At 43.9% G+C, this 26,978-nt stretch overlaps 2 protein-coding genes across 9 annotated transcripts in view; both read left to right on the forward strand.

Annotated features, from left to right (window-relative positions):
* The window catches only part of ITPRID2 (ITPR interacting domain containing 2), a 52,350-nt gene extending 45,078 nt beyond the window's left edge, over positions 1-7,272 (forward strand). For all 4 annotated transcript variants that reach the window (XM_075933749.1, XM_075933751.1, XM_075933752.1 and 1 more), the window contains exons 18-19: positions 5,322-5,446; positions 6,042-7,272. In XM_075933749.1, coding sequence (XP_075789864.1) covers positions 5,322-5,432 — 111 coding nt within the window. In that variant the 3' untranslated portion in view covers positions 5,433-5,446; positions 6,042-7,272. The remainder of the gene's footprint in view (positions 1-5,321; positions 5,447-6,041) is intronic.
* Positions 7,273-24,284: 17,012 nt separating this feature from the next.
* PPP1R1C (protein phosphatase 1 regulatory inhibitor subunit 1C) overlaps positions 24,285-26,978 on the forward strand; it is an 82,019-nt gene continuing 79,325 nt past the window's right edge. For 2 of the 5 annotated variants that reach the window (XM_014572862.2, XM_075933753.1), the window contains exon 1: positions 24,286-24,625. In XM_014572862.2, the coding sequence (XP_014428348.1) occupies positions 24,545-24,625 (81 nt within the window). In that variant the 5' untranslated portion in view covers positions 24,286-24,544. Of the gene's footprint in view, positions 24,626-26,978 lie in introns of all 5 variants that reach the window. The other 3 variants (XM_006121696.4, XM_006121698.4, XM_006121697.4) reach the window with 3 other exon arrangements.

A 26,978-nucleotide genomic window follows, 5' to 3' on the forward strand; every position in this document is an offset into this window, starting at 1 on the left:
TAGGATCCTGGGTTTGTTTTTTTCCCCAAGTATTGGTTAATTGCAGTTGTAGATGTCCTGAACTTAACTCATTGACACTGGGACGCTTGATCCTCCCTACAAACTTGCTGGAGTCTGCTGCAGTGGGCCTGCTGTCAGTCCCAGAGGTTTGAGCAATAATTCTTATACTTGAGCAAAACCGTTAACAGCACGGTTGAGAGCACATAACAGATAAGTGACTAGTACCATGAGAATGGTAGGAAAGAGTGCTCCAGTGCCTCTGCTTGGTAACATGAAAGCGTGTCAGGCTGCAAAGTAAAATTCCACTGGAGGGTGTTTCTCTCCGAAGTTCATCTGGCAATAAGGGTTCTAATTTTATTAATGAAAATTAGATTAGTTTATTGATGAAACTTCACAGTAAATTTTAGAGATTGTTCTCTACGTCTTTCCCTGCCCCACCACCCAGAACATTTCTGGTTCTAGACATGTGACTGCAATGAGCTGTTGTCCAAACAGCAGGGATTCCAGCTCTTCCGAACTATCATAGTGCTCCCTATTTGTATGTATGTCTTTGTACCAGTTATCCACTGTCTGTGAAAGAAAGGGGGTGAGAGGTTGCCACTAGGATAAGCAGGTATTTCAATAATCGTGTAGTCACTAAAACTATTGTACCAGTTATCCACTGTCTGTGAAAGAAAGGGGGTGAGAGGTTGCCACTAGGATAAGCAGGTATTTCAATAATCGTGTAGTCACTAAAACTATTATCGACTACACGATTAGTCAATAATGGAAGGCGCTCGGTCCTGGCTCACACTGGGTCTGGGACCTACTGCCACTGTGGCTCTGCAGTTTAAATGTAGTAAGAGCTGGACTGCCTGCCAACCCGGCTTTTTACTGCATTTAAATGGGTAGCAGAGGTAGGTCCCAGATGGCGCCAGGTCCAGCAGGCCCTGTCCATGAGGGGTCCACCTGGGGAGTTGGGACTTCTTGTGGACAGGGGCTGCTGCTGGAACAGCCTCTTCCCGCGTCCAGTGCAGGCTGCTGGGAATGGGCTGAGGCAGCAGCGTGCAGGGGTGGTAGGCAGCACCATGGAGACGGTGTTGGGGGAACTGGCTTTTAAGCCAGCTTTCCCCCCCCCCCCCCCCCCCGCATTGGCTCCTGCTTCGCCACCCTTGCTGCCTCTATACAAAGGCAGCAGGGGGTGGGGGAATGTGAGTAGTCGACTTTACTGCCAGATAAGCCTAGGTTTATCAGGTACTCAACTACTCGCTTACATCCCTAGTTGTCGCATTATTTTTCTGCTGGTTTGGCTTTAAAGGAGGTCAGGGACACTTTTTTGTTTTGTTTTTAATTGTATGTATCTGGCCATGATAATTAAACTTCATGACACCCAACCTACAAAGGAAAAAGAAATCAAGATTTTTTTTTTTCTCTCTTAAAACTGGTTCTGTGGTAATGTGGCCTTTTTGCTCTGTACACAGCGTTTAGGATTAGGAGCCTGCAAGTTGTAGTCTGAGCTCTGAGTGGGTCACTTAAGGCTCAATTGTAGCTTTGCTGTGAACCCTGAGAGAGAGGAAGAATGTGCTTGTGCTGTTCCAGGAGAACACCACTACTGAAGTGTGGATCTCTGAGCTTCAGTCTAATATCTGGTTCCCAGTTGCTCCAGGATGCTGGGAGTTGGGGGAGTAGTCTCATCCAACTTTATACATAGTAAAGATGTACAAATTATTGCCTTGGGCAGGCCAGTTCAGTGCCGCCTATCTGTGCAGAAGGAGAAGTACCTAAGCCCTAGGAAGATTTCCCTCCACCATCCTCCTTCCTCTGTATTGCCACTCACAATGCGTAGTAAGGAGTGCCTCATGATCCTCTATCCTCTCCGATCCCTCCCAAAATCAGGTAGCATAGAATAGTAAATAATATTAGAGATCTTCAGAGCATGAGAAGAATATGAAAAGAGATTGAAGGAATTTAATCTGTTTCCTGCCTAACTAGCCAAAATAAAGACAGAAAACTGCAGTACAATGACTGGATACCAATGTTAAAACAGCAAAATACTAATGTTTCCATAGGATGCATCTGGCTTGGCTATTAGAAAACAGCTTGGTATTATGGTCAAACAAAGGTTTCAATATCCTTGTTCATCTGAATAGTACTTTACACCATAAGTAGACCTATTAAAGTAACTGGAGAATTTGTGGAGTAAGGGGATCCCAATCTGGCTATTTGTGCGAGATACCTAGAATGATCACATCATGTTTTCTGTGATAGCATTAAGATGACAACATGCTGTACGTGTCATTGTATCAGGAGTAAAGGGTTTGAGATTACCACCATTTACCTCTATACGCAGAATAGAAAGTAGCTGAAGTGACTGTGGTAAAGGCCTTTGTTTGTTTTTAATGGCATCCATCCAGTAGAGTAGCTCAAGGAAAGGTGAGAGGAGTTCTGGAAACTGCTTACTTGATTCAGGAGACAGGACCAGGTACAACAAGACATCCCAAATTCTCTTATTCTCTGATCCATTTCTTTTAATCCTTTTAAAGGTGTCTCTTGTACTGCTGAGGCCATTTGATGAGTTACACTGGAGATCCTCCCTGAAGCCCACTTTATCTTTCTGTAGTGGTCTTCCAAAGGAACCTTAATGTTGCATTTGTGACATCTCTATTGTTCTTTCTGCGACCGACACATATGTGAGATGCTGATATCATTGCCAGATGTTGTAGAAGAGGAAGCTAGGAGAGGAAGGAGAAAGTTGTAATTCAAACTGTATGTAAGCGTAGCCCAGGAAACAAAGAAAAATGGTGACAAAGTATGATATTTCAGGAAATGTTCTTTTTCAAATTTATACCAGTGTGGAAAGTTCCTCTTTAAATCTTAGGTGATAGCAAATAAAAAAAAATATTGTCTCTGAAGAGAGATTCATGGTATTTGTCTGTTTTCTGAGGCCTCTGTAAATTCAGCACAACAGTTTTTTAACTGAGCAGAGTGGGATTCAAATATGTTGACTTAGTTGACCTGGACTCACTTCACAGGGGATGTTTGAACATATAACAACGTTGTCACACAATTTGACTTTATTAGCAACCTACCCAGGAGAGATTCAGTCCCAGAATAGGAACTGTTTTGAAAGTCAGGATTTAGGTGGTTTGGAATAGGGGTATGGGAAGATTTTTGCAGTGTCTGCAAATGCTCCTGCATGCTATTTTTGAGAATCTTTCCATTTCATACGCATTAAAATTACCACAAATTGAAATGTGTCATGCTTGTGTAACTCCATTGTTAGCACTGAAATTCTTTTTTATTGGAGAAGGAAAGGAAATCGTAAGCATTCTTGGTATATGCCTTCACAAATACTAACCCCCATTACTTATTAAATAATGCCTCTCCTTCTGTATAGCCACATGATCTCATATTGGGCAAGGAGAAGGTATGTAGTGTTTCAGAATGTACTTGAGTGTATGGGAGCTTTGCCCTATAACAGTTTACTGACTAAAGAAACCCCCAAACAAAACCTAAATTACTCGCTCTCAGAGTAAATGAACGCACTTCCACAGAATGGAATTCAGCACTGTTAAATGTCAGTGTAGTGAACACTGGTTGTCTTGTTTGATAGAAGTACAGTCTCGCCTCTATTGAAATATCACCATACAGTGCTTACTGCTAGACTCAGATCACAGCATTGCAAGAAGTGCAACTGGGTCCTTTATTGTATTACCCTGAATGTTGTTTAACAAAATGAAAGAAGCTGTTTTTAGGCCGATGATTATTTAACTGTGTTCCGGGGGGGGGGGGGGGGAGAATCTTTATGATATTGTACTTAAACGAAGCTTATAATACCCTATAAGTACCCTGCTTGAATGAATGGAATATTAGTTTATTAGATAGCTCAAGGAATTGACTAGTGATGTGATATAGATTCTTTCCCTTGTGTGTCTCCTGTTCAAATCCAGCTCAGTTCGATAGCCTAGGTGAGAGAAATATGGTTGCCATACAAATATAAGGCTGAAAGGAACGTGCCCTTTCCTTCATCTTTTGTTCCTGATGTATAGAACCTAGTCTTGTCTCTTATGCTCCTCATAACACATGTAGTTAATTTTGTGCAGTAGCCTGTCTGATTCTGTCACTACATGCTTGTCCATTATATAATATAAAATCACCAGTACTATTGGCACTAGTCTCAGTAGAGACACCAAGGGTATGTCTAAACTACATGGCTCCGTTGACGGAGCCATGTAGATTTGTTGTTTTGGCAAAGGCAAATGAAGCCGCGATTTAAATGATCGCGGCTTCATTTAAATTTACAGGGCTGCCGTGCTGAGCCGACAAACAGCTGATCAGCTGTTTGTCCGCTCAGCGCGCTAGTCTGGACGCTCCCCTGCCGACATCAAAGCCCTTTATCGGCAGCCCTGGTAAACCTCATCCCACGAGGAATAACGGGGCTGCCGACAAAGGGCTTTGATGTTGGCAGGGGAGTGTCCAGACTAGCGCACTGAGCGGACAAACAGTTGATCAGCTGTTTGTCAGCTCAGCGCGGCAGCCATGTAAATTTAAATGAAGCCGCGATCATTTAAATCGCGGCTTCATTTGCCTTTGCCTATGTGTCTAATCTACATGCCTCTGACGACAGAGGCATGTAGTCTAGACACAGCCCAAGAGATTTAACTGGCATGGTAAAAAATAAGCCTTTCTTGCTTTTAAAAGATGTTCTTCTAGGACAGGGTTACACGACCATGGGAAGAAGCTTCTATTCATCTTCTGTAGATAACTGAACGACTTTAATCTCTGGTGTTGTCACTCTGGCACTTTTCACACCACCAGGAAATACCTGCATGGTGGTGGTTGCTTGTTAAGAGTGAGGGGGATTTAATGCTTTATAAGTGATCCACCTCACTTGCAGGGTCCACGGATACAGAGGTCCTGATTGCTGGCTGATCTGAATCAGATTGCTTTATGGATGGAAAGAGACTGTAGCTCAAACCTAAATCAGGGCTTGGGCTTGGTGTGCAGAGTAGACATATTCCTAGGGGATTGAAATGGCACCTCTGGCAGCCTGAGAGAAGGTGTATAGAAGGGGTTAGAGGAGAATACAAAGGGAATATATTGACATGCAGTGAAGGGAATAAATAGTGGAAGCTGAAGCCAAGTTCTCCAGTCTGGAAAGGTACTTAGTTTATAGCACCCTAATTTTCAGTCTTTTCTATCTGTAGTTTTTTAAAGCATTCATTGCTACTATGGCTCCTAGGGCATGCAGTTAGTTCTACTGTACTGTGTAATTTTACCTTCTTGAGTGCAGAGCTGTGTATAACTTGATGACCTTAAAACTCCATTTAATCTTTTTTTAGATCAAAGAATCTATTGTTGGTGAAATCAGACGGGAAATAGTAAGTGGACTGCTAGCAGCTGTATCATCCCCAATTAGATCTGCTAATGCAAAGCAAGATACACAGCCGTGAAACCGGTACTACAGGTAATTGTTGTGAATTGATTGTTCGATTTAACTTACTGAAACTGCACAAGAATTTTTCATGATACAGAATATTTGTGATAGATGTGTTTTTAAGAATACTTGCACAATTACTTACAAGAAAGCCAAGTCGTCTTTTCCCCTGACCCTAAATTATACTAGCTCAGAGGGGTAGCCGGTCAGTCTGTATCTGCAGAAACAATCAGGAGTCCTATGGCACCTTGGAGACTAACAGATTTATTAGGGCATAAGCTTTCATGGGAATAATCCACTTCATACCAGCTCAGTTGAAGTTTAATTAAAATTAATGAATGATGTATGCTAACTCTGTTAGATGACTTTGAAAATTCTAGCCGTCTGTCAGCAATGGCCCTTAACCTTGCCATTTTTACCTAACAGGTAACCTCCTTATTTCTGTGTCCACAATGCACCCTTTATATATCTGTGTATTAAGTGCAGAGCATATCTTGACTAGTGCAGATATGAAGGCTATCAAAATAAAAATAGCAAGTTTAAAGGGACACCATTGTGTCACTTCTTCATGCATCTAGTTGTCTCATAAATGATAAATATTTCATTGCCTTTTCTTTCCCCAAAGGATTGGCATATGGACCAGCAAAGCTGTGGAATTCTGCTCTTGGATCACGTACGCTGGTGACGGTGTAAAATTATGTACTTTGGCTTCACTACAGCTGCTGAGAGAGGCTACTGCATACAATGCTTAGTTCTATGATGCATTCCTTATCTTCTTCTTAAGTTGACATATAATGATTTAGACATTTTGCTTAGTTTACTATTATCCATAAACTATCAAGAAAACTATGGTCATTTGAAATACCCAATATTTATTTGTATGTCCCTGTTGTTAATTTGTGTGTAGCTGATTTCTTTATGGAGAGGTGTGTCATGAAACTTGATCTAACCAATTTATAAATAACAAATATCTTAAACCTAGCTTTTTTTATATGTATATGTAAAAAACACTGACCTCTGTGAGGTAATTACTGTGCAATAACTGATTCACTTTGAGAGCTTGAAACAACCAATAATTGTTTCCACTGCTGTTACTTAGTGCCACTTCAAAAGAAGAAAAAATTTCTGTTGTAAAAATTTCTGTTAATTCTTGGGGAGGTTACTATTAGCAGAGTGGTAGAACGATATGAGGTTACCTAAAACTACTTAAAGTTCTTACACTGAAAGCTTTCTCCGTATGCAGAAGATAACTTTAATTTTATTTTGCTTTCTTCCTATTCCTCCTCCTTTCTTTGAAAATGTGCCTTATTTTAAACACTGTACGTGTATGTGTTGAAGACTTCTCTGTTATATCAAGATGAGTTCTTTTCTGACTTTTATTAACCAAAAGACAATAAAAATACTGCTCTTTGGGAAAAGTAATGGGTTTTTTTATGACTTGGAGAGGGTGGGTGGCTATGGCTGTATTGGGGGAGATTAAAGTAAATTATCCTCTTCTTCCGTCCACCCCACCCACATACAACTGGTTGTATTGTAACGTAGGCCAGTGAAAATGTGTTTGTTCAGATGGTTCAAAATGGAAGAGAATGGGTTTCATATGTGGGGTTTTTGTATGGTCAAACAGACACTTAATGGATGTGTAACGTTTGCCAAGATTCTCCTTTGTGCCTTTGTCATTTCTAGCTATTAAAAATGTTTATATTTTGTCAACGTGTCAATCAAAGAATAGTTAAGTATAATAATATTCTATAACAAGGCTTGTCTGAAAGATTTATAAATGTGTTTGGAAGACGCACCTAAGGGCTAATTTCCAAAAACAGGAATATTAAACCAATAAAATATTTATTTTGCCTACATATGGTCTTTGTCAGTTTTTTTTACATGAATGCAGTCGGGTACATTTTTTGTGCATTTAAGTGTTTTGCTTAAAAACATCAATTTTTAGATCAAAAGACAGTCTTCCTTAGAAAATGAGGACACAAGGAGCAAAAGTCTAGCATAACAACCGATAATTTAAATCCAGGGACTGCAGAAGGCCTCGTGCCGAATTTACCAAATACTTAAGGAATGTGTGAGGTAAATCGAAGGGCACCAAGGATCAGATTTTTAAAGACGTTCCTTATCCTGCAAATCCCATTTGCTCTCAATGGATACTGCTGGAGGTGAAACTCTTTTGCAGTTTGGCCCCACTTATGGAGGCAGAGCATTCTTGAAAAGCCACCCTAGGTGTTTATATTGAAATATAAATTGTAGCACATAAATGCTGCCCGAGGGAGTTAGAGTACGGATATAACTTACAGTAAAGGGGCTCTGCTTTAATTCATAACCTACATGCACAGATACTTTATTTACATTTCAAATATCCACACCAAAGAATGTCCAGACACAGCTTTATGTACCCTCGATGTCCCTTTAAAAGCACAAGAAAGAAAATTATTCAAGCAATTGGAGCAGCAGAGGACTGTCGTCTTCCCCTTCCCATGTCACTCCCCATTATATCTAGCTTTTCAGTAAACCCCATATAAATTCAAATTCCTACATCACACTCCTCCCGCAACCAATTTCCAGACCTCATCCGCATCCGTCTCTTTCCAATGCTGCTTAAGTGGCAGCATGCCTGGAATGTCAACAAGTTTGAGGTATTTCAGACCATGATGGAGGAGAGCGCTCTAAAGAAAAGGGGCAGATAGACCGTTCTGCCAGCAGCCCTTGCTCTGGGTGGGACAATGTGATATTTGCTGTGCGAGCAGGTCAGAGAGAGAGCTAGTGCTTCAGCTAGGAAGAATCCAGTCTGCTTGGCATTTGTAGGTCAGAACCTATACAAATGTGGGATCTTGCTTATTACAGAATGTGCATTTAATATTTGCTGTAAGGTAGAGATCATTCTGTTACCAGAAGGCAGATTAGTGGGGTTCTGGTGCAATTAAAAATATACTGTACTATTAGCTACACAGAAACTAACGGACAAGTAATCTGCACTACTGCCTATACAGCCGCTCTCCGACTTACGGCCACCTCCACTTAGGACCATCCGCACTTACAACCAAAGTGGTTGTAAATGCGGATCCGAGTTACAAATGGTGATCCGCGCTTACGAACAGCATGGTCGCCGTGTAACTCTATGGGATCCAAGTTACCAACAGTTCGAGTTACGGACCAAGTGTTGGTCCATAACTCGGAGAGTGGCTATAATAATGGGTACTGTCTTGAGTGCAAAGGACTGGACTAGAAGACCTTTTGAGGTCCCTTCTTATGATTATATGAACATCATCCTTTTTAGGGTTATTCATTTTTAAGAATAAGTTTTTAAATACTCATAAAACTCATCACTGCTGGCATGCAAATTAATCCTAACTTGTGTATCAACTTTTACTGACAACTTCCGCTTAAGACTTAAACAGCTGTCATTTATCACAGGGAATGTTGTTCTTTGTTGCCCTACCCATTTCAAATGTAATGAAAAAGCCTTTGAGAGAGGATGCATTTTATTTTGTCTAAATGATTGAAATAGCTCCCATTCATTACAAATCAATGTTGTCTTTTCCTGCCAGTCTCACAACCTGATATGAATCATATGCTGATTGACACAATTGTATTAATGGTTAGTGAATTTTCATCAGTTAAATTCACTGTGAATAAATGTTACAGCTATCAGAGATTATTTCCAAAGCTTCCTGATGATAGTGGAGTGATGCCTACTAGGTAGCAAAGAATTAAAAACAACGGCTTGTGTTTGCAAAGCCCCCGTAGGGATTTGGATGAGATTTTGGTAATTGAATTTCTCAGGAGTTTAAGCAACTTTTGAGCAAGAACTTTAGAGTATAGCAACTTCTACAGACTGGCAACTGCTGGTGAAAAGACTATTTTAAGGCATACCCATTACAGATTAAGCCCCCGCTTTGGCTCTTGGGAGTATTCAAACAGCCAAGGGCAATAGCTCCAAAAGATATGAACTGCCCTGGACTTGTCTTCTCTGGGATGTTAACATCAAGACCCAGTGCTCCAAGGAGCACTGCCAACGCCAACCCAGTAGAGGACTCTGGATACAGCCAGAGGAGGAAGAGAGCTGAAACTAGCCCACCCACCCAAGCCCATAGAATTGAGGTAAATACTGTGGAGAGCTCTGTATAGACATTGCTGCTGCTTTTCTGTTGAGGCAGAGGTGGTGTCCCTGCTGCTGTTACTGCCATTGCTCATAGAGGGAAAATTGTGCCACCCTGTTCCACCCACCATGCCCAAAGATGTGTGGTGGCAGGCTCCTCACCAGCCAAGGAGTAGGCCTTTTTATGGGTTGGCTTTTAACACTAAGGAGTTGTATACAGGCAGGGCCAAAGGAGGTGCCTCATGTCATGATGTGCCTAGATGCCAGAGTTACCATAATCCAATCCTGGTTGGTATCTCTTCTGACGAGAAATTAATTGAGCTCCTCAGTGATAAAATTCAGCCACTGACAGGCACAAATCAATCCACCTTTAGAAGATCGGGTCTTTGTCTTTCAATGATTTTTGTAAGCTGCCAGTCAAATGGTTACTGCTCAAAATCTAGAGCTGGTCAGAACATTTCTGATTGATGAAATTTAATTGAAATGTGCTGTTTCATAGAAACCTAATGGCATTTCTGTTGGGATGGTGTTGGAGATTCAGGACTTTGTGCACTCCTGGCCAATGCCAATAAAAAAACCCATAGACTTTTGAGGCTGAAAGCATCCATTTAACACAATTCCATCTGGAGAAAACTTTTGAAAGCTTTTGTTTCATTCCAGTATGAAATAACAGATTTTAAAATGGCACCCAGCCATCTACCATACAATAGACAAAACTATACACATAGGCTATGTCTATACTACTTGCTTCTTGTGCAAGAAGCCTTTTGCGCAAGAGCACGTCCATACCTCAAAGCACATCACAAAAGCGATGAGCTTTTGCGCAAGAGAGCATCCATACTGTATGGATGCTCTTATGCAAGAAAGCTCTGATAGCCATTCACATAATGGTCATGAGAGCACCTGTGCTTTTTCCCAAATGGGTTTCTTGCTTCTGGAGCATCCACGCTTGCTTTTTTGTGCAAGAACTCTTGCGCAAAAGGGAGTTATGCCTCGTAAAAGGAGGTTTACCTACAGTGGAAAAAGGTTTTGGCACAAAAACCTTGCCGTGTAGATGTAGCCATATTGTCTTCAGCACTCTAAGGGTATGTCTACACAGCAACATTGTTTCAAAATAACTATTGTTATTTCAAAATAATGTAGTCTGCGTCTACATAGCAGGCAGTTATTTCAAAATAATACTGTCAAGCTAGAGGACTTGTTACTCCGACTCCTCTAACTCTTGTTGTACAAGGAGTAAGGGAAGTCTGAGGAAAAATGCTCTATTTCAAAATAAGTGCTCTGTAGACACTCCCAATTTCAAAATAAACTATGCAATTGAGGTAGCTCAATTTGTGTAGCTTATTTCGAGTTAAGCCCTGCTGTGTACACCCTAAGCAACCATAACTGAAATAATGCCATAATACTTGGTGCCCAGTCAAAGCCCACCGCCAGGTTTTGTTCCAGACTGACATGGGTATAATGGAACTTTTCAGCTTAGAAAAGAGGAGATCAATGGGGGATATGATAGTCTATAAAATCATGACAGGTATGAAGAAAGTGAATAAGGAAAAGTTATTTACTTCTTCTCATAACATAAAAACTAGGGATCAACAAACAAAATTAATAGGTAACAGGTTTAAAACAAACATAAGGAAGTTTTTCTTCAGGCCATGCACAGTCAACCTGTGGAACTCCTTGCCACCGGATGTTGTGAAGACCAGGACTTTAACAGGGTTCCAAAAAGAACTAGATCAATTAATGGAGCTTAGGTCCATCAATGGCTATCAGCCAGAATGGGTAGGAATGGTGTTCCTAGCCTCTGTTTGTCAGAGGCTGGAAATGGGTGACAGGAGAGGGATCACCTGATGATTACCTCTTCTGTTCACTCCCTCTGGGGCATCTGGCATTGGCCACAGTCAGAAGACAGGATACTGGGCTAGATGGACCTTTGATCTGATCCAGTATGGTCATGTTTATGTTCTTATGAATCAAGTCCTTAGCATGTAACTCAATATAGCTAATAGCATAAATTAACTCCCAGACACAGTGTAACTGAATGGGGAGCACCGTGGTGTCATTTAAAAAAGAGGAACAAGGGATTGCCAGTGTGAAAAGTAATGTGTACACAGCATACCTCTGAGGTTTCCAGGGGGAAGATATCTGTTTTACAGATATTTTTCTCTGCCAGCTCAGTGAATGTATCTATACGTAGTTCAGTGGGTAGTAATTGAATTGCTGTAGAAAAAGGATGCATTTTGAAAGCTAAGCATTGTTTGGGCCTGGGAGTAGCTGCTTTGCTGAGTATGAAGTGTTTAGTGGAATGATAGCCTATTGTTATTTCTGAAACAGTGAAGGTTAAATAATTATTTGCTGCTTTTCCGAAAAACAAGTTTATTTTTCAAAATGTTGCTGCAATCCTAAAGTGGCTAGCTATGGCTTATTTGTGTAGTCTGTAGTTATTTGGTTTTATGTTATTTATTTTTCTATGAAAATACACACAGACATTTCCATGCTTTTATCAGACATAGTAGAGAATGGAAAATGCTTTGGGAGGGAAATATCTTGTGTGGGAGATTAGACAGTGACTAGGTTAATTCTAGGTTAAGCGAAACATGTTTTAAATATGAGTAATTAACAAAATGACCACCTTTTTCTTTGAAGTGATAAAATTCATACATTCACAAGTGTGGCTTCATGTTCCGATTCTATGGTCATGACAAAATACAATGTAGCGTATTTATTCTTAGAGCATATAGCAAGTATTTGATTATGAATAGGTAGCATTTTACAAAGGTTGGTAACATGAAAAGTAGGGAACGGCTATGTGATTTTCATAGCAATTCTTAAAACTCATAAAACTCTTGAATTTGAACTTACTGGCCAGAAGAACTGGGTTGATAGTAGTACATGCTTTTCATTGTAGTTAATGAGACTAGATGCTATTCAAAGCAGGCAATTAATTTTGCCAAGAGTTTGAGATTTTGGCCTCCATTCTTCTAATCATACTGGTCCTCAGCTTGGGGCTTGATCCTGCATATTATAGGTGTGGAGCATGATGCACATTATATGTGAAGAGCATTAATATATATCTATATTTAAAACCCCTATACATCAGTCTGGAAGTGGTGGCTTGTCAGAGTCAAATGGAAGTGAGATCTCAAAAGTGCTAATGATTTTTAAATTGGTTCAGAATTTGACACCTTTGCTATTAGTTTCAATTCATAAATTGAAAGCATACATTTGTGAACTGTGTATCCCAGATTAAACTGAAATTTGTGGTTGTTTGTTCCTTGTCATATTTATTTGCCTGTTGTATTTTGACCTTAATATCCTCCAAAAAATATTGGGAAAAAACCAATGGGAGCTAAGTTTTATATCTTCATTGTTTAAAAAAAAAATATAACGATATAAAATTTTGTATTAATGATTTACTATGGACAGGAAGTAATATGACTTCCTTTTAAGTCTTTGTTGACTGCCAACATGGGATCTGTTGATTGGAAAATACATTAGCTTTATTATTGTCTAAGTAATGGACCAAAATCTATCACAATTTGCCACTGAAATAAATATACAAAACTAAGTTACCAATATCTGCAATAAGGAAATATAGTCCATAGTAGACATGGAGCTTTTTGCTGCCGAATGAGTCTGCGTCTCATTTATCTAGCTCATTTCCTATAACCTAGTCGAGCCGATTCTACAGACAACAGCAGAAAGCACCTAATAGTAAATGTGTGTAAATTACCTGACAGTCTGGAGAGCTGTTAATCCCAGTAAAATGCCTTTAGTTTAAAGACTGACTATCAATTCTTTGCTCTCAAATTAACATAACTGTAGAGTTGATTATTATTTCCACTCTCCTAGGTATTATTCACTTTCACCCCAAGTCATTTAATAAGTAGCAAAGGCAGTTAATGAAATGTAATTTCTATTAGGCTAGCACATAAATTCTTGTACCCGTGTGGCATGTAAGTATCCATGAAGACTGCGGTATAATGGAGAAATACTGAAGAAGGAAAGGCATGTTTCAGGAGACACCTTGCCAAGCTGCTACTAGACAAACAAAAGTCTCTTTGGCACGTAACGAAGGCCTCTGTGTATGCTCAGTACAGATTTCTGTCCTCAACTTTGTCGGCCTGCTGCAGCATTTATTGCTGACAAAACAGACACCATCTGGTCAACATTCTTCAGAGTTTAAAGCCTTTGTTTTTTTTCCACTGTGTTTCCACAGTGTGATTGGTAACAAGCCTGACTGCTTGGTTATTTTTTTAAAATATACTTGTGCCTGTGTAGGGCTTGTGAAAACGCCAGACTGAAAGCTCTGGATAATGAAATCTGTTTATTCACCAAGCAGGTACAACACAGGTAGCAGCACAGGCTTCCCTGCACCATGCTGCCAACGTATCCTGTGCCTAGAGGAATCACCTGTAGGTGTGAGTATGTAATTTATTTTCCATGTCCACAGCCAACAAGGGAGGGGGTTGTGCTGTGGAGATCCATTCACTGGGCATTAAAGTGAGACCCTAGACTCCTGTCAAAGAACATTCCTTTATTTAATACGTTTGTGTAGGTCATTAGAATAGGACGCAAAGGGAGAGAAAGTGTAAAGCTTTAGAAAGCTAGCATAGGCCCTAGCCAAATACACCCACAACTATCATGGGAGTGTGCATCTGTACAAAATGGCTAGTTTTCCATGCTCTAGGGAGCTGCATTAGGTGTGTATCATGGACCCAAAGTGGATAGTTCAAGGTATGACGGGTGTGTGGCCAGAATACCTGTCAGGGACACTGATTCACCACCTCTTTCCAAGAGCTCCGACTAACAGCAGTTACGAAGCTGTTTGCTGAAAGGAACCCTGAGAGTAGGGCCGGGTCTAGGTTTTTTGATGCCCCAAGCAAAAAATGTTTTGCCCCCCCCCTCTTTTTTTCACAGAGGCATGAGTGGAGCGAGACTGGGGGCAGGAGGAAGCAGCACTCCACACTCACTCTTGTTCTCAGGTTCTGTGGAGGCCGCCCTGAGCTGGGAGCCGCACCCGGCTGCTCGGAGCCTGTGCCTGGCCCCAGGGTGCTGGGAGCTCAGCGCAGGCAGCCCCAAGGCGCAGCCTGGCTGGGAGGTTCGTGGCTGCGGGCGCTGGCAGCTGCTCCCGGGGGCCCCCTTGGGCTCAGCCGGCCATGCATGCCCCAGGGATCTGCCTCCGGGGAGTGGCGGAGGTGGCACCTGCCCCTCTGCCAGGCTGGCGGGTCACCGGAGCGTAGGGCTGGGGTGGCTGCAGATGGAGGGGTGGGGAGACGGTAGCACTCGGAGTGCTCTAGGGCACAGCAGCCGGCCCAGCCCTGAGGAGCTTCCCACCCTCCTGGAAGGAGCCACCGCTCGCCCAGCGCCTGAGACACTGGCCCCGGCACAGAGTGCTCCCTCGTCCTCCCAGCCGAGGAGCTTCCCCTCCCCGACGGAGGGAGAAGGGACGGGCAGGAGGCACGGAGGGGGATCCAGGCAGACCGGCTCTGGAGGAGGTGGACTTCCTCCAGGACTCGGCACAGCCTGCTGCCGCTGGAGGAGGGACTCACTTGTCCCTGGAGCTCGAGGGATGGGGCCCCACCGCAGCTGAGCCCCAGCACCCGCCGAGCCCCTGAACTCCACTCCAGGGAGCCGGGAGCTGGCTGCCAGGAGCAGCCACCATGGCTGCGGCCTGCCCCGCTGGGCTCAGCGTCACCAGCAGCAGCCGCGGCTGCCCCACCCTCCTTCCAGGAAGCGCCCCAGTAGGGGCTGTGCCTCGGGACTGCCCACACAGAGCTCCCAGTGCCCCAGGGCCAGGCGCAGGCTCCGAGCAGCCGGGCGTGGGGCTCCCAGCTCGGGGCAGCCTCCGCGGGGCTCCCCACCTGCTCCTCCTCGAGCAGGAATGCCGCCCCTGGTAATGTGCCGTACCAAGCACATACTTCCTTTGCTGGTGCCTAGAGCCAGCCCTGCCTGAGAGAAGGTAAAATGCAAACACCACCTGCCCTCTCTCAAGTTGAATCCTCGTATAAATGGCCTTGGAGGTTCCCAGAAGTGTAACGTACACTTCCCTGCGTCAATTTCAGAAAAATTGGATTATGCACCCTGGTGGTAACGCCTCGAGTACTGTAATTTTCAAAGTGGTTCTTGCTCTTCCACTTTACCAATCTGATGCCTAAAAATCTCAAGTCAGAGAAGGCCCAGTCTGAGAAGCTAGCATGAAGGCCAGAGGCAGGGGTCTGGAAAGAGAACAAAGGGCAAACCTCTGTGGTGTATACAATTATTTTTTGCTGAGTTTCACTTTTAACAATGTGCAGTAGCCACCTATGACTAATGCAAATGCATCTTCTAAAAGAATAAAGAAAATATATCATTTGAATATCATGTAGATCCATACTTAGATAGCTGGTAATTACAGTAAGGGGCACCAAGGAGTCACATACAGTACGCAAGTTTTCAGAATAAGAGATGGCACAGACAGAGAAATATCCTTAAACTAAACAGTGATTTTTTATGATAAATTAATTATTTTCTTTTCCTGGCAATTTTAGCTGAATCATGAAGGAAACTAAAACAGGAAAGTACAGCTAGAGTATTAAAAACAGTAGTCAGCAGATGTGCTAAAATATTTGGCAATGCTTCTGTATACTGTCAGCTATAATCCAGGATACCATGCAGGCCACAGAAAACGCAAGTCGTCTTTGTCTGGAGACTAAGGCCTTGCCTCTGATTTCACAGACAGTGTTATAAATTACATGTAACACTGAGGATGCTAAGGGGATACACAGGTCTATATGAGCTCAGGATATGTCTACACTGCAGAGTTTTTCCGGAAAAACTACACTTACGTCCACACTGCTATTGCATTCTTTCTACAGAAGGTCGAAAGAATGGAGGCTTTTTTCTGACAGTGGTAAACATCTTTCTATGAGGAAGAAGCCTTTTTCCGAAAACGCTCTTTTGGAAAAAGGCATGTGTGGATGTGGAAGAGGGTTTTTTTTTTTTTTTCAAAAGAAGAGACCTCCAGTAAATAACACAGGTGCCCTGGTGGATACTCTGTCCAAACTAATCAGAACTCTATGGTTCCTGTCTCCTGCCAGCTCTTAAAGCTGCAGGCACCCTGGACAAGCCTTGTGGCAGGAAGCCGGCCCTGGAAGCAGCACCTGACCACGTGGCTCTCCCTGCTACAGGCATTGCCAACCATGGCTCAGCCACAAGCCCCCCAAAACTCCCCTGGCTCTCACAGGGAGCAACATCAGAGATCCCAGGACCCTGCCAGAGGCAGCACGTGGCATGCGCCCTCCTGATGCAGAGTGGAGATCCTGTCCCTCCTTGAGCTGTGGGGGGAGGAGGAGACCCTGCAGGATCTCTGCTCCCCGCGCAGAAACGCAGACATCTATGGGCGCATGGCCGAGGCCCTGGCGGAGGGGGATCCCCCTCCCCCGGACCTTAGAACAGTTCTGGAGTAAGGCCAAAGAGCTCTGCCAGGGCTACGCCATGGCCAGGGAGAGCAGCTTTCTTTCTGGGGCAGGACCACGCTCCTGCCCCTATTACCAGGAGCGCCACCAGATCCTGTGGGGTGGGGAAGCCATTTCCCCACCCATGGTGGTGGACTCGGGGCTCGAGACGCCCATTGTCGTCTGTCCAGAGTGTGCTGTGGAGGAGGCAGAGGAGGAGGAGGGACAACAGGGGCAGGAGAAGGAGGACACTGCCAGCACCATGACTCTGACCCTTAAGCTGGTACTCCAGGGCCTAGACGTGTCATAGGCAGGCATTGTCTGACAGCGGGGAGAGATCATCAGGTGAGTGCTCTCAGTTTTCCACACACACAGGGCGGGGAAGGCGGGTGCAGAGGGGATGGGGTGTGATCGTTGCCCGGCCTTTCAGACTGGACATCATGCTGCAGTTGGTGCATGTGGAAGCACGTGCAATGCCAGTCTGCATCACGCAGCCTCAGGAGGAAGCCCCAGAGTACCCCTGGGCTCCTGCTCTCAGGCTCAGGGCAGGCCACACACATATCTGACCTCTGGGGGGGGCACTCCCTCCCACCACCAGCCACCACTGGAAGCAGACTAAGGAAAAGGGCGCAGACACAACTCCATGCAGACCGAGGAGTGCCACACACAGCACATGAGCATGTCTAGCCACGCGAGGCACCACCCGCTGTAGCCAGACATGAACCCCCATTTTAACATCCATCTTTGTCTGCTTGAAAGCACGCAGGGCACACAGAGCAGTGAAAAACAGCATGATCTTTGAAAACCTTGGAGCAGGAGGTTTAGATATGCTGGCTCAGTGACCATGGACAACTGTAAGCAGAGATAAGAAGGTGGTCAAACTAATCGCTGACCAAGAGGCTGCACAGAAGTGCCCTTGACTTAACCCATATTGATATGAACACACAGCCGTCCGCGGGGAGGAGGAATCTCCCGCCCAGCAAGAACATCCGGCAGTCCTAATTTAGCTATCTTCCTCTCTTACAAGTGTAAATTAACTTGAAACTTGCTTGTAAGAACTGGCACCACAAAACGGACCAGTACAATTTGGCATTTTAAGAAAGAGAATATGGGCCCCCAGGGGTATAAAGGTGAGTCTAGCAGCACACTGACTCTGAGCGTCAATCTACCACCTATCTGCTGGTCGGGTTTGGTGTTTGACCTCCTGAGGTTCCAGAGGGGACGCCCACCTCGTATTCGTCTTTCCAAGGAATTGAGGGACCAACCCTGGCCTGACACGCTGGAGTCGAGAGGCACAGAAGGGGGTAAAAATTGTACCTGGATGTGGTCCTTTATTTAAGTATATATATACATAGTGTTAGAGCTCTTTAACGATTAAGCTGTCACTTGGTACCATTATTTCTATTTTCTATCTTTACCTTTTTTTCCTGTAACCATTTTTAAGACCTATATATATTTGCTAGCATTTAAGAAATAGAGCAACAGCCATTGTAACCATATGATTTATAAGCTTCTTTAATAAACCTGTAACTGTTTAAGCTTTAACCTGACTCCTTCAGTTGCTGTAACAGAACCAAGCACAATTTAAAAGAACTTCAGCCGGTCATAAGGGACAGGTATAGGAAGAGCTTGGGCGTTTGGATCTGTGTCACTCCCAGGTGACAGGTCCGCTGGGGCACTTCTCAGCCTTCCCTAGGCTGCCCGCTGCAAAGGAACTCTGTGTTCTAGCAGCTAAAATCTGAGGTGTAATAAGCTCTTCCTATAAACAGAGGCATCTGTTGGCCTGTTGGCTACCCTCTGCGAAGGGACCCTGGTCCTAGCAGTAAAGACACAGACATTAAACTTCCGGGGATCCCTTCAGCCTTCTGGCTGCCTGCTGCGATGAGACCTCGTGTCTTAGCAGTTAAAGACTTGGGTGAGACACACACACACACTGCCCTGACCATCGGCTGACACCCGCTCCAACGGACAACGCTGACAAGTGTGTGTGTTTGTGTGTGAGGGCCCTATGAAGGGCCAAGCTGCTCCCGGCTCTTCTCCCACCTAGGGGATCCCAGTAGGGCTGGACACTTCCCTTGCCTGTTTGTCTGAAGGAAGCATGGTCACCTGGGCACCTCGGGGCTCCTGTGAGGCAGGGCCTGCTGTGCAGGCCACACATGGCCTTGCCCCCAGGACATCCCCCTCCTCCGGCCCAAGGACTGTTGGTCACTGCTCACAGAGGAGGGCACAGCCTCAGGGACAATGTCTGCATAGATGGCTGACCACCTCTCCCTCTGTGTGTTCTCCAGAGCTGGACCAGCCATCACTGAGGGGTGATCGCTGAGGTAGCTGCCCAATCCCGGGGGAGTGGGGTGGGCATTGAATTGGTCTCTGCTGGGGCCCAGGTGTCCAGTATATAGCTTCATAAGTCACGGCGTGAGGGGGCAGGCCACATTCCCCCTGGTGCGCAGTGGCATCTGTGCATCCCCGACTCTAAAGTCATGCCAGGGGAAGAATGTGCCTGCCTCCAGCTTCCCGTAGAGAAGTGGTCCCCAACGCAGTGCCCGCGGGCGCCATGGCACCCGCTGGGGCATTTGTGCAAGCCCACCGACAACCTGGGCCGGCCCCGCCCCTGGCGCATGGTGCACTGGAGGCGCCGGCCCCAGGCGCGCGGCTCAGGCGACGGCACCGGCCCTGGGCCCATGGCACAAGGTGCTCGGGCAGCCCTGGCCCCGGCCCTGGGGCACATGCCGGCGCCAGGTGCAAGGGCATCCCCGCCCCTGGCGTGCCCCAGGACACGCGGCCCCACCCCCGGGCACCCGGCACATGAGTAGCTCCACCCCCCGGGCGCCCGGTGCATGAGTGGCCGGGTGCCCAGGAGCCTCTAAAGGTTGGGGACCACTGCCGTAGAGGCTGGAGTTTCTAAATACGCAGGTGTCGTGTGCCCTGCCTCACCACCTGACAAAAATGTCTGTAAACTGTCCACAGTGGTCAAGCAGGGTCTGCAGCACCATCGAGAAGTAGCCTTTGCAGTTTATGTGTTGGGCTGCTCAATGAGTTGGTGCACAGATTGGGATGTGGGTTCCATCAATCACCCTCCCCTCTCCCCGCAGTTTGGGAACCCCAGGGCAGCAAATCCTGTGACAATTGGGTCCAGGTCTTCCAGGCGGATGACCCTGCACAGCAGGACCGAGTTGATGGCCCTCACAGTCTGCAGGAGACAAACAAACACACAAAATAGAGAATGAGAGGGCGTGTCTGAGCCCTTGGGAGATGGCCTCTCCCTCTCCTCCCTCCTCAAACACCCCAGGAGCCACCCCCTATGAGGCTGCTCCCCAGCAGGGCTGTGTGAGGGTGGGATGGCACAACCCCCCCAGGGACAGGGATTCCCCTTCTCCCGCTCCCCTTTTCCTAGTGTTTCCCTTTCCAGGAATTCGCCCTCCCTCCTCCCAGCAGGGACTGCAGCCCTAGAGTACCTCACCTCCATAAGCAGGGCCAGGAAGGCTGTCTGCACAAAGTGCAGCATGGCCGTGTGGGGTCATCACATGCCCAACAGGAACTTTGGCTCAATGTCAAGCAGAATGCTGTGGCATCCAAAAGCTGGGCAATCAGAGCATGCACTGCAAGAGCTTTGCAGCCCCTCTGAGAGGTAGGCAAGCACGCAGCAGAAACAGAGAGACAGCTGTCCAGGAGGTTCCCTTTAAGCGTGTCTCTCAGCTAGACTTAGGTAATAGTGCTTGGAAGCAACTGCTGACCTAATGCCCTGTCTGAACTGGTTCCAGGTGGCTTTATATGCATCCAATCAGTGTAAATGCTATCTTTCAAAAAAGGCGACCTTTTTTGTTGTGCTTTTGCGGTGTAGACGCTCTCTTTCAAAAAAAGTTTTTCCGGAAGATCTCTTCTGGAAAAGCTTCTTTCGAAAGAAGCTTGTAGACTAAATGTAGCTTCAGAGTCAGGTCCCCCTAATCTTTTGAATGTTGGTAGGAATGTTTCCTTTTGATACAATATACGCAGTCAACAGAGTTTATGTGCCTCTTTTTGAAAACTCCTCTGAGGTCAATTTAAACGCCTAATTTATAACAGACGCCTTATGCCACCGCAGGCGATAAACCTAGATGCTAAGAATAGCCTCAGAGAGAGGAAGCAGAACACTGGAAAATTACTGACAGGGTTTGATAGGGAATATAGGAATGTCAGATCTAGGAGAGAGGTTTGAGTCATTTAGATGCTACTAATTTTGAGATGTGATCAAATAGCCAGCATATACTGGACAAATTGACTTCCCCAGGAGAGATGAACATAGACGTCAGTGCCACACATTTGACTAATTGGCTTTTTTTTTAAGTGAAGATAGAAACCACCATACGGAATCTCCAGTAGTGGCCACTATCAGATACTAGAAAACATCAAGTCTTTCTTAAATACGGTTTTAGTGTCTTCCTGAATGCTGGAGTTTTCAAAATGAAATTGTGGTTTATCAGATATCAGGGTCTGTTGGGTAATCACAGAATGACCGTGAACTACCTGTGTGATGCAGCTGCAAAAAAATGCAAATGCAATCCTAGCATGATCAGGCAAAGCATTCCCAGTAGAGACAGGGAAGTATTAATGTCTTAATACAAGGCTTTGGCATGACCTAATTTGGAATACTGTGTGCGTTTGTGTGTACATGTTCCAAAAAGATGAATTCAAATGAAACAGGTACAGAAAAGAGCTATTAGGTTGATCTGTTGAATGCGGGAGCCTAAGTTAAAGTTAAAACTAAGTTAAAGGGTGATGTTGGCACAAAAACACATAGGTACAAACTGGTCATCAATAAATTCATGCTGGAAATTAGAAGAAGGCTTCTAACCATTAGGAGAGTGAGGATTCATAAATTCCAAGGCCAAAAGGAATCACTGTGATCATTTGGTCTGGCCTCATGGGTAGCACATGTCACAGAACTTCCCAAAACTGAAGTCTCCCAGTTGGAGTTGTGGGGCCGGGGACAAACTTACTTAGTTTTAAGGAAGAGATGGACACATTTATGAGTGGGATTCTTTGATGGGATTGCTTGTAATGATGAGGGCAGGTCCGGGCAGCTAGAGGTGGGTCCCTTCTTGTTTATGTAGGATTCTCCTAAAATCTTATGACTTAGGGCTTCAGCTGTTCGCCTGCAGGGGTCAGCAAAGGAGCTTTTTTCCCCAGTATATTCCGGGGTTTTTGTCTCCTTCTGAAGCATCTAGTGATGGCCACAGTTGGATAGGAGACACTGGATGAGGAGGGCCGGGGCTCAGAGGTGGCACTGAGCACTCTGTCTCCCAGGTGGCTAATTCATGTTGACCTATGGGTTTACGGCCCAGATCCACAAAAGTATCTAGGTTTGCAATCAATGGAAGTTAGGAGTCTAAATAACTGTGTGGAACTGAACACCATATATGGGGTCCGGAAGGAATTATCTCCCAGGTCTGATTGGTAGTGTGTGACTCTCAGAACTCCTCAATGCCAACAGATAGAGGGGGTTATAAGAATAGTTTTACTCTGGCATGCCTATTCTAGTTCACAAAAGAAAGGGTCATGTGAGGTCTCTGTCATACTGATCCTCATAACTGTTGCATGATGTGTCTAGTGATATATTTAATCAGCTGAATATAAGTTCTGTCTGTCACCAACCAAAGAGAAAAGCAGGTTTCTTCCAGGTAGGTGGTAAAACATAGCTTTCTTGGGCATATGATAATCATGATTCCTCAATGGCTTTTTGCCAACACCTATTGTAAACCATGACCAACTAATATGTTGTTAAACATGACTTTTCCCTGTGTACACTAGGTGCTGATTGGAATCTAGCAGGGTTCTAATTAAAATGGGCTAGTAACCATGTTTTCTAACACTTTCACATTGTACACAAAGCCATGCTTAGAAATACATGTAATATCTCCATGTTATAAAGTGTAATTTCTGCTGTCATTGCAAATTGCCTCAGTTTCATTAACCTACCAGTCAACCCAGACACCAACCACATATATTTTCATTCCTAGTTCTGTTTGTATTTTCTGTATGTTCTAGCTCTGTTCCACTGAAATTAATAATAACATGCCCATTTATTTACATGGGAAGAAAGTTAGGCTCGTGAAGAAAATCCCAGCTGTGGTTACAGCTGCAAGCACCTCTGAATGTTGGTGATATTCAAATATAGCTGCACTCTACAGCTCCCCCATCTCTATTTCATTCCACTACCTCAGATGTGAAAGTTCAGCTCTGAACTTTGCAAGACACACCTACCTTTGGTTAAAAGTTAAATTCTTTCAGTTCTTGGCTTGTACTAAATTATTTCCTCACTTCATCTTGCAGTCATGCTCCTGCCTTATTCAAATAATTCACAATAGCTCCATGTACCTAATCTCTGTCCTTCAATCATTCTCAAGCCCTAGTTTACATTAATCTGCATTGTAGATGAAGTTTTTTAATGTATTTCTGTGCCTGTCTGTGTCTTCTTTAAACTCTTGTTTGTTCCTCATCTCACCCTCCCTTTTCCCCTAGTTGGTGGCTACATGCCATAGGGGACGACCGCATCATTTTCAGTTGCAGGCACACACCCACTCATTTGCTCCGTGAACTGTCAATGGGAGTCTCTGGTCATAGCTGCAGATTTTAGCCCATGGTGTGTTGTTACAATAACAATTAACGGCCACATAATCCAAGCAAAGGGAGCACTTGGGTCACTGATTTCTGAATATCCTCCTCCACTACTGTTTTTGTATGTCAACAGAATGTAGGGTTAATTAGATTCACAAGGTATGATTATTACTATTATTTATCAAGCTCATGCTAGATGCTCTGTAAGCTTAGAGGAAAGCACAATCCTTACCCCCAAAGGCCCCACAGTTCAGAAGCTGAGACTGATGGTAGGGGGCTGGCCCGCATAATACACCAGGTAATGGGTCAGGATCAAACAAGTGGAGCTGTTTACATAGAATGATCACTGAAAAGCTCCCTGGAAAAGCGGCATGTTTTGGAGGCGGATTTCAAAGAAGCAAAGGGAGCTGTGTGATGTGCAAGAAGAGGGAGGAAGTCTGTAAATACTAAAGAAGAAATGGAATTGTTACATCCCACCCAGCCGTACTGCTCCTTCCACCTCAAAATCACAAAACTTCCTGGTTTGCATTCATCAATAATTAAAGGCCCATCAGCAACACTCAGAGGAAGCTTATGTTGCACTTTTGAGCAGCCAGTTAGTAATGTACAGTGGATAGATATCCCCTCCCCCGCCCCCCCAAATCCCAGGGCACCAGGCCATGCAAGGCTAGTATTGCATTTTCAATTAGCTTCTGAGTGAATGCTTGGCATATGTAGAAGTGACCTGGTACACAATTCGCTTATTGTTCCTTTCAGCTTTGTGCAGAGAGGATCTGAAGGATTGGAGAGTGGTGGGGGAAGAGCCAAGACAGAGGCATCACTGTGGATATGGAATAAGCTCAGCTCCTGCAGATTCACTTGCTAACTCGGGAGTCACAGCTGTTATTAGGAAGCATTCAGTGTGGCTTTAGGGAGAGCGCCAGGGAATAATCACTGAAACGACGCTCTCATTTCTTGTAGTCTGGGCTCTTTTCTCTTCTGAGTCTCCTCCTCATTATTATGGAGCCAAACAGTCCTAAAAAGATCCAATTTGCTGTGCCATTATTTCAGAGTCAAATAGATCCTGAAGCAGCTGAACAGGTAAGGAAGACAGGTATCTTTCACTACCTGGTAACAGGGTGCGGGATAATACTAGGGAACATTCATGGCCCAAATTCTTCTCCAGTTTACATTGGTGTAAATTTATATTAATCCATGGAAATCCATGTAGTTTGTGCTGGGATAGCTAATATAACAAAGGGCAGGATTTTTCCTATTGTGGGAATATACATTTTAACTCGCACAAGTTTTTCCTACACATATATTAGCTGTTTGGCTTTATTCTTGTAACATGTTTTGCACAAGAGCTAAGCACACTATATGAATACACACTTTCAAGTGGAATCAATAATGGAAAATTAGCTGAAATGTGTTGTTTCACTTACACTAAAATATACACTTGATAATTTGTGTGAAAGGGAAATATTGCATAATCTGGTTCGGAGATAACCTGCTTGCAATTTATTTTCATGTGGGAACAACACATTTGAATACTGCAAGATAGTAACTCATTGAGTTATTCCCCCACCTTAAGACTTTTAATGGGAAATTCTTTACATCACTACTGTTTACTAAGTATTTCGTGCATGTGGATGTGGGTATATGTGTGAATATATATATATACATATCTATACTTGAAAAAATATATATCTGACAGTCAAATCTGACCAATCTGTATCTGTTCAAGCCTGCATTTCTTATAGGTAAACCTCTCATTAGTTATACATATAGATAAAGATGTGTAGATCTACTTCTATATATAAGCAATGATAACTATGAACTCTTAAACAACAGACGTGGATAATGTTTGTTAGGTTGTCTCGCCCATTTCCATTACTATGTCATTGTCTCCAGTTGTACATTTAATATTGTTTTGATAAGTCTAGATTTCAACGATACCAGGGCTTTGACAATTCCACTGTAGAATGATGGCAGTGTAATCATTTACATCTAGAGGACAGACATCTTGTTTCTTTAATCTTATGATGTAATGTCTCCTAAGAGGAGGCGGGCTTTGCCGGGAAGAGATGAATTATTGCTGGCGGTCACAGAGGGAGAGGAAGTGGGGGAGGGTAAAAGAAAAGAACTTCCTCAGGCCTTCAGCCTGCCTAGAGATGGTTTTCCTAAAATGTATTTTTAACTTTGAGAATGCGACTTCTGGTAGCTTGAGCAAGACCTGGTCCACCACCTTTTGAAACCAATAAAAGTGATTATTTTCAAGGACTGCAGAATTAGGCTCTCAATGAAATTGAAATGGGCTATAAAAGATTATGAACCAAGTTCTGCCCTACATTATGGGAAGCCCTTTGATTATGTTGCAATTTTAATGTATGGGATAGCTGTCCTATAGTTTTTATTTTAGATGCGTGAAGAAATTACATCAATAAAATCTGGAGTAATTTATTGAGTTACTGTGGATTTCCCACATTGAGATTAGAATTGGGTCCTAGCTATCTACTGATGTTGCTTAAGCAATTAAAAAAAATGACAAACACATTGACATGAAGTTTGTCTCAAAATAATATCTAGGTTAAATATTCTTAAAAACACTTATTGCTAAATAAGCGCCAATATCCTGGGGGGCTGTGATATAAAGAATAGAAAAGCTTTATTCACAAATAAATACGTCCATGATTGGAGACTATTCCAACATCATATTGTTAATTGTCTAACATTCCTACTGGATGTTACTAGAACCATAAAACCACAAGAGAACCTGTAAAACCCCCACTCCCTTCACTCCATACAAGGAAAATTCAGATTTACTATATAAGCATCTGCAATATAATGCACTTACAAAATTTCCCTTTGAAAATACTAATATTAGATATTTTTAAAATGCCTTGGAAATAGATTGATAGGAATTTTTAAGGTCTCTATAGTCACTGACATTATTATTCTGGAAAAACTTTAAAAACAATTAATAGTTTAGCAGCACCTTAAAGACTAACAAAACAGGTAGATTGTATTGTGAGCTTTTGTGAGTAAAACCTACATCTTTAGATTATTGATCTGGTTATTATTTCTTTGCTCTGCTTATATGCTTCACAGGCAGTGCAACATTGACAACAGAAGTGGTTTAAAAAGATATTTGTTAGTCATAATTGGTGATAACTATGGTAATGTTAGAAATCCATGCTCACCTAGCAACTTTAAATTCTTACAAAACTAGAGGTAAGGGGTTATATTTTCAAAAGCACCTTAGACTACTTCCATATTGCACGCTGCTTGTGGAGGTAGGTAGGGCACATTTAGCTAAGAATCAGGGTTAGTCCACACTGCAGCATGACTCTGCCAGGGGGAAGAGTGGTGGGGAAAGGCTTGGAAGCTGAGAGCTTCCAGAGCCTTTTCTCCACAGCTGGATCCTATCCCTATGGCAGGGGAAAGTTCTAGC

The sequence above is a fragment of the Pelodiscus sinensis genome, chromosome 7 (assembly GCF_049634645.1).
Source record: "Pelodiscus sinensis isolate JC-2024 chromosome 7, ASM4963464v1, whole genome shotgun sequence".
In the NCBI taxonomy this organism is placed as follows: domain Eukaryota; kingdom Metazoa; phylum Chordata; order Testudines; family Trionychidae; genus Pelodiscus; species Pelodiscus sinensis.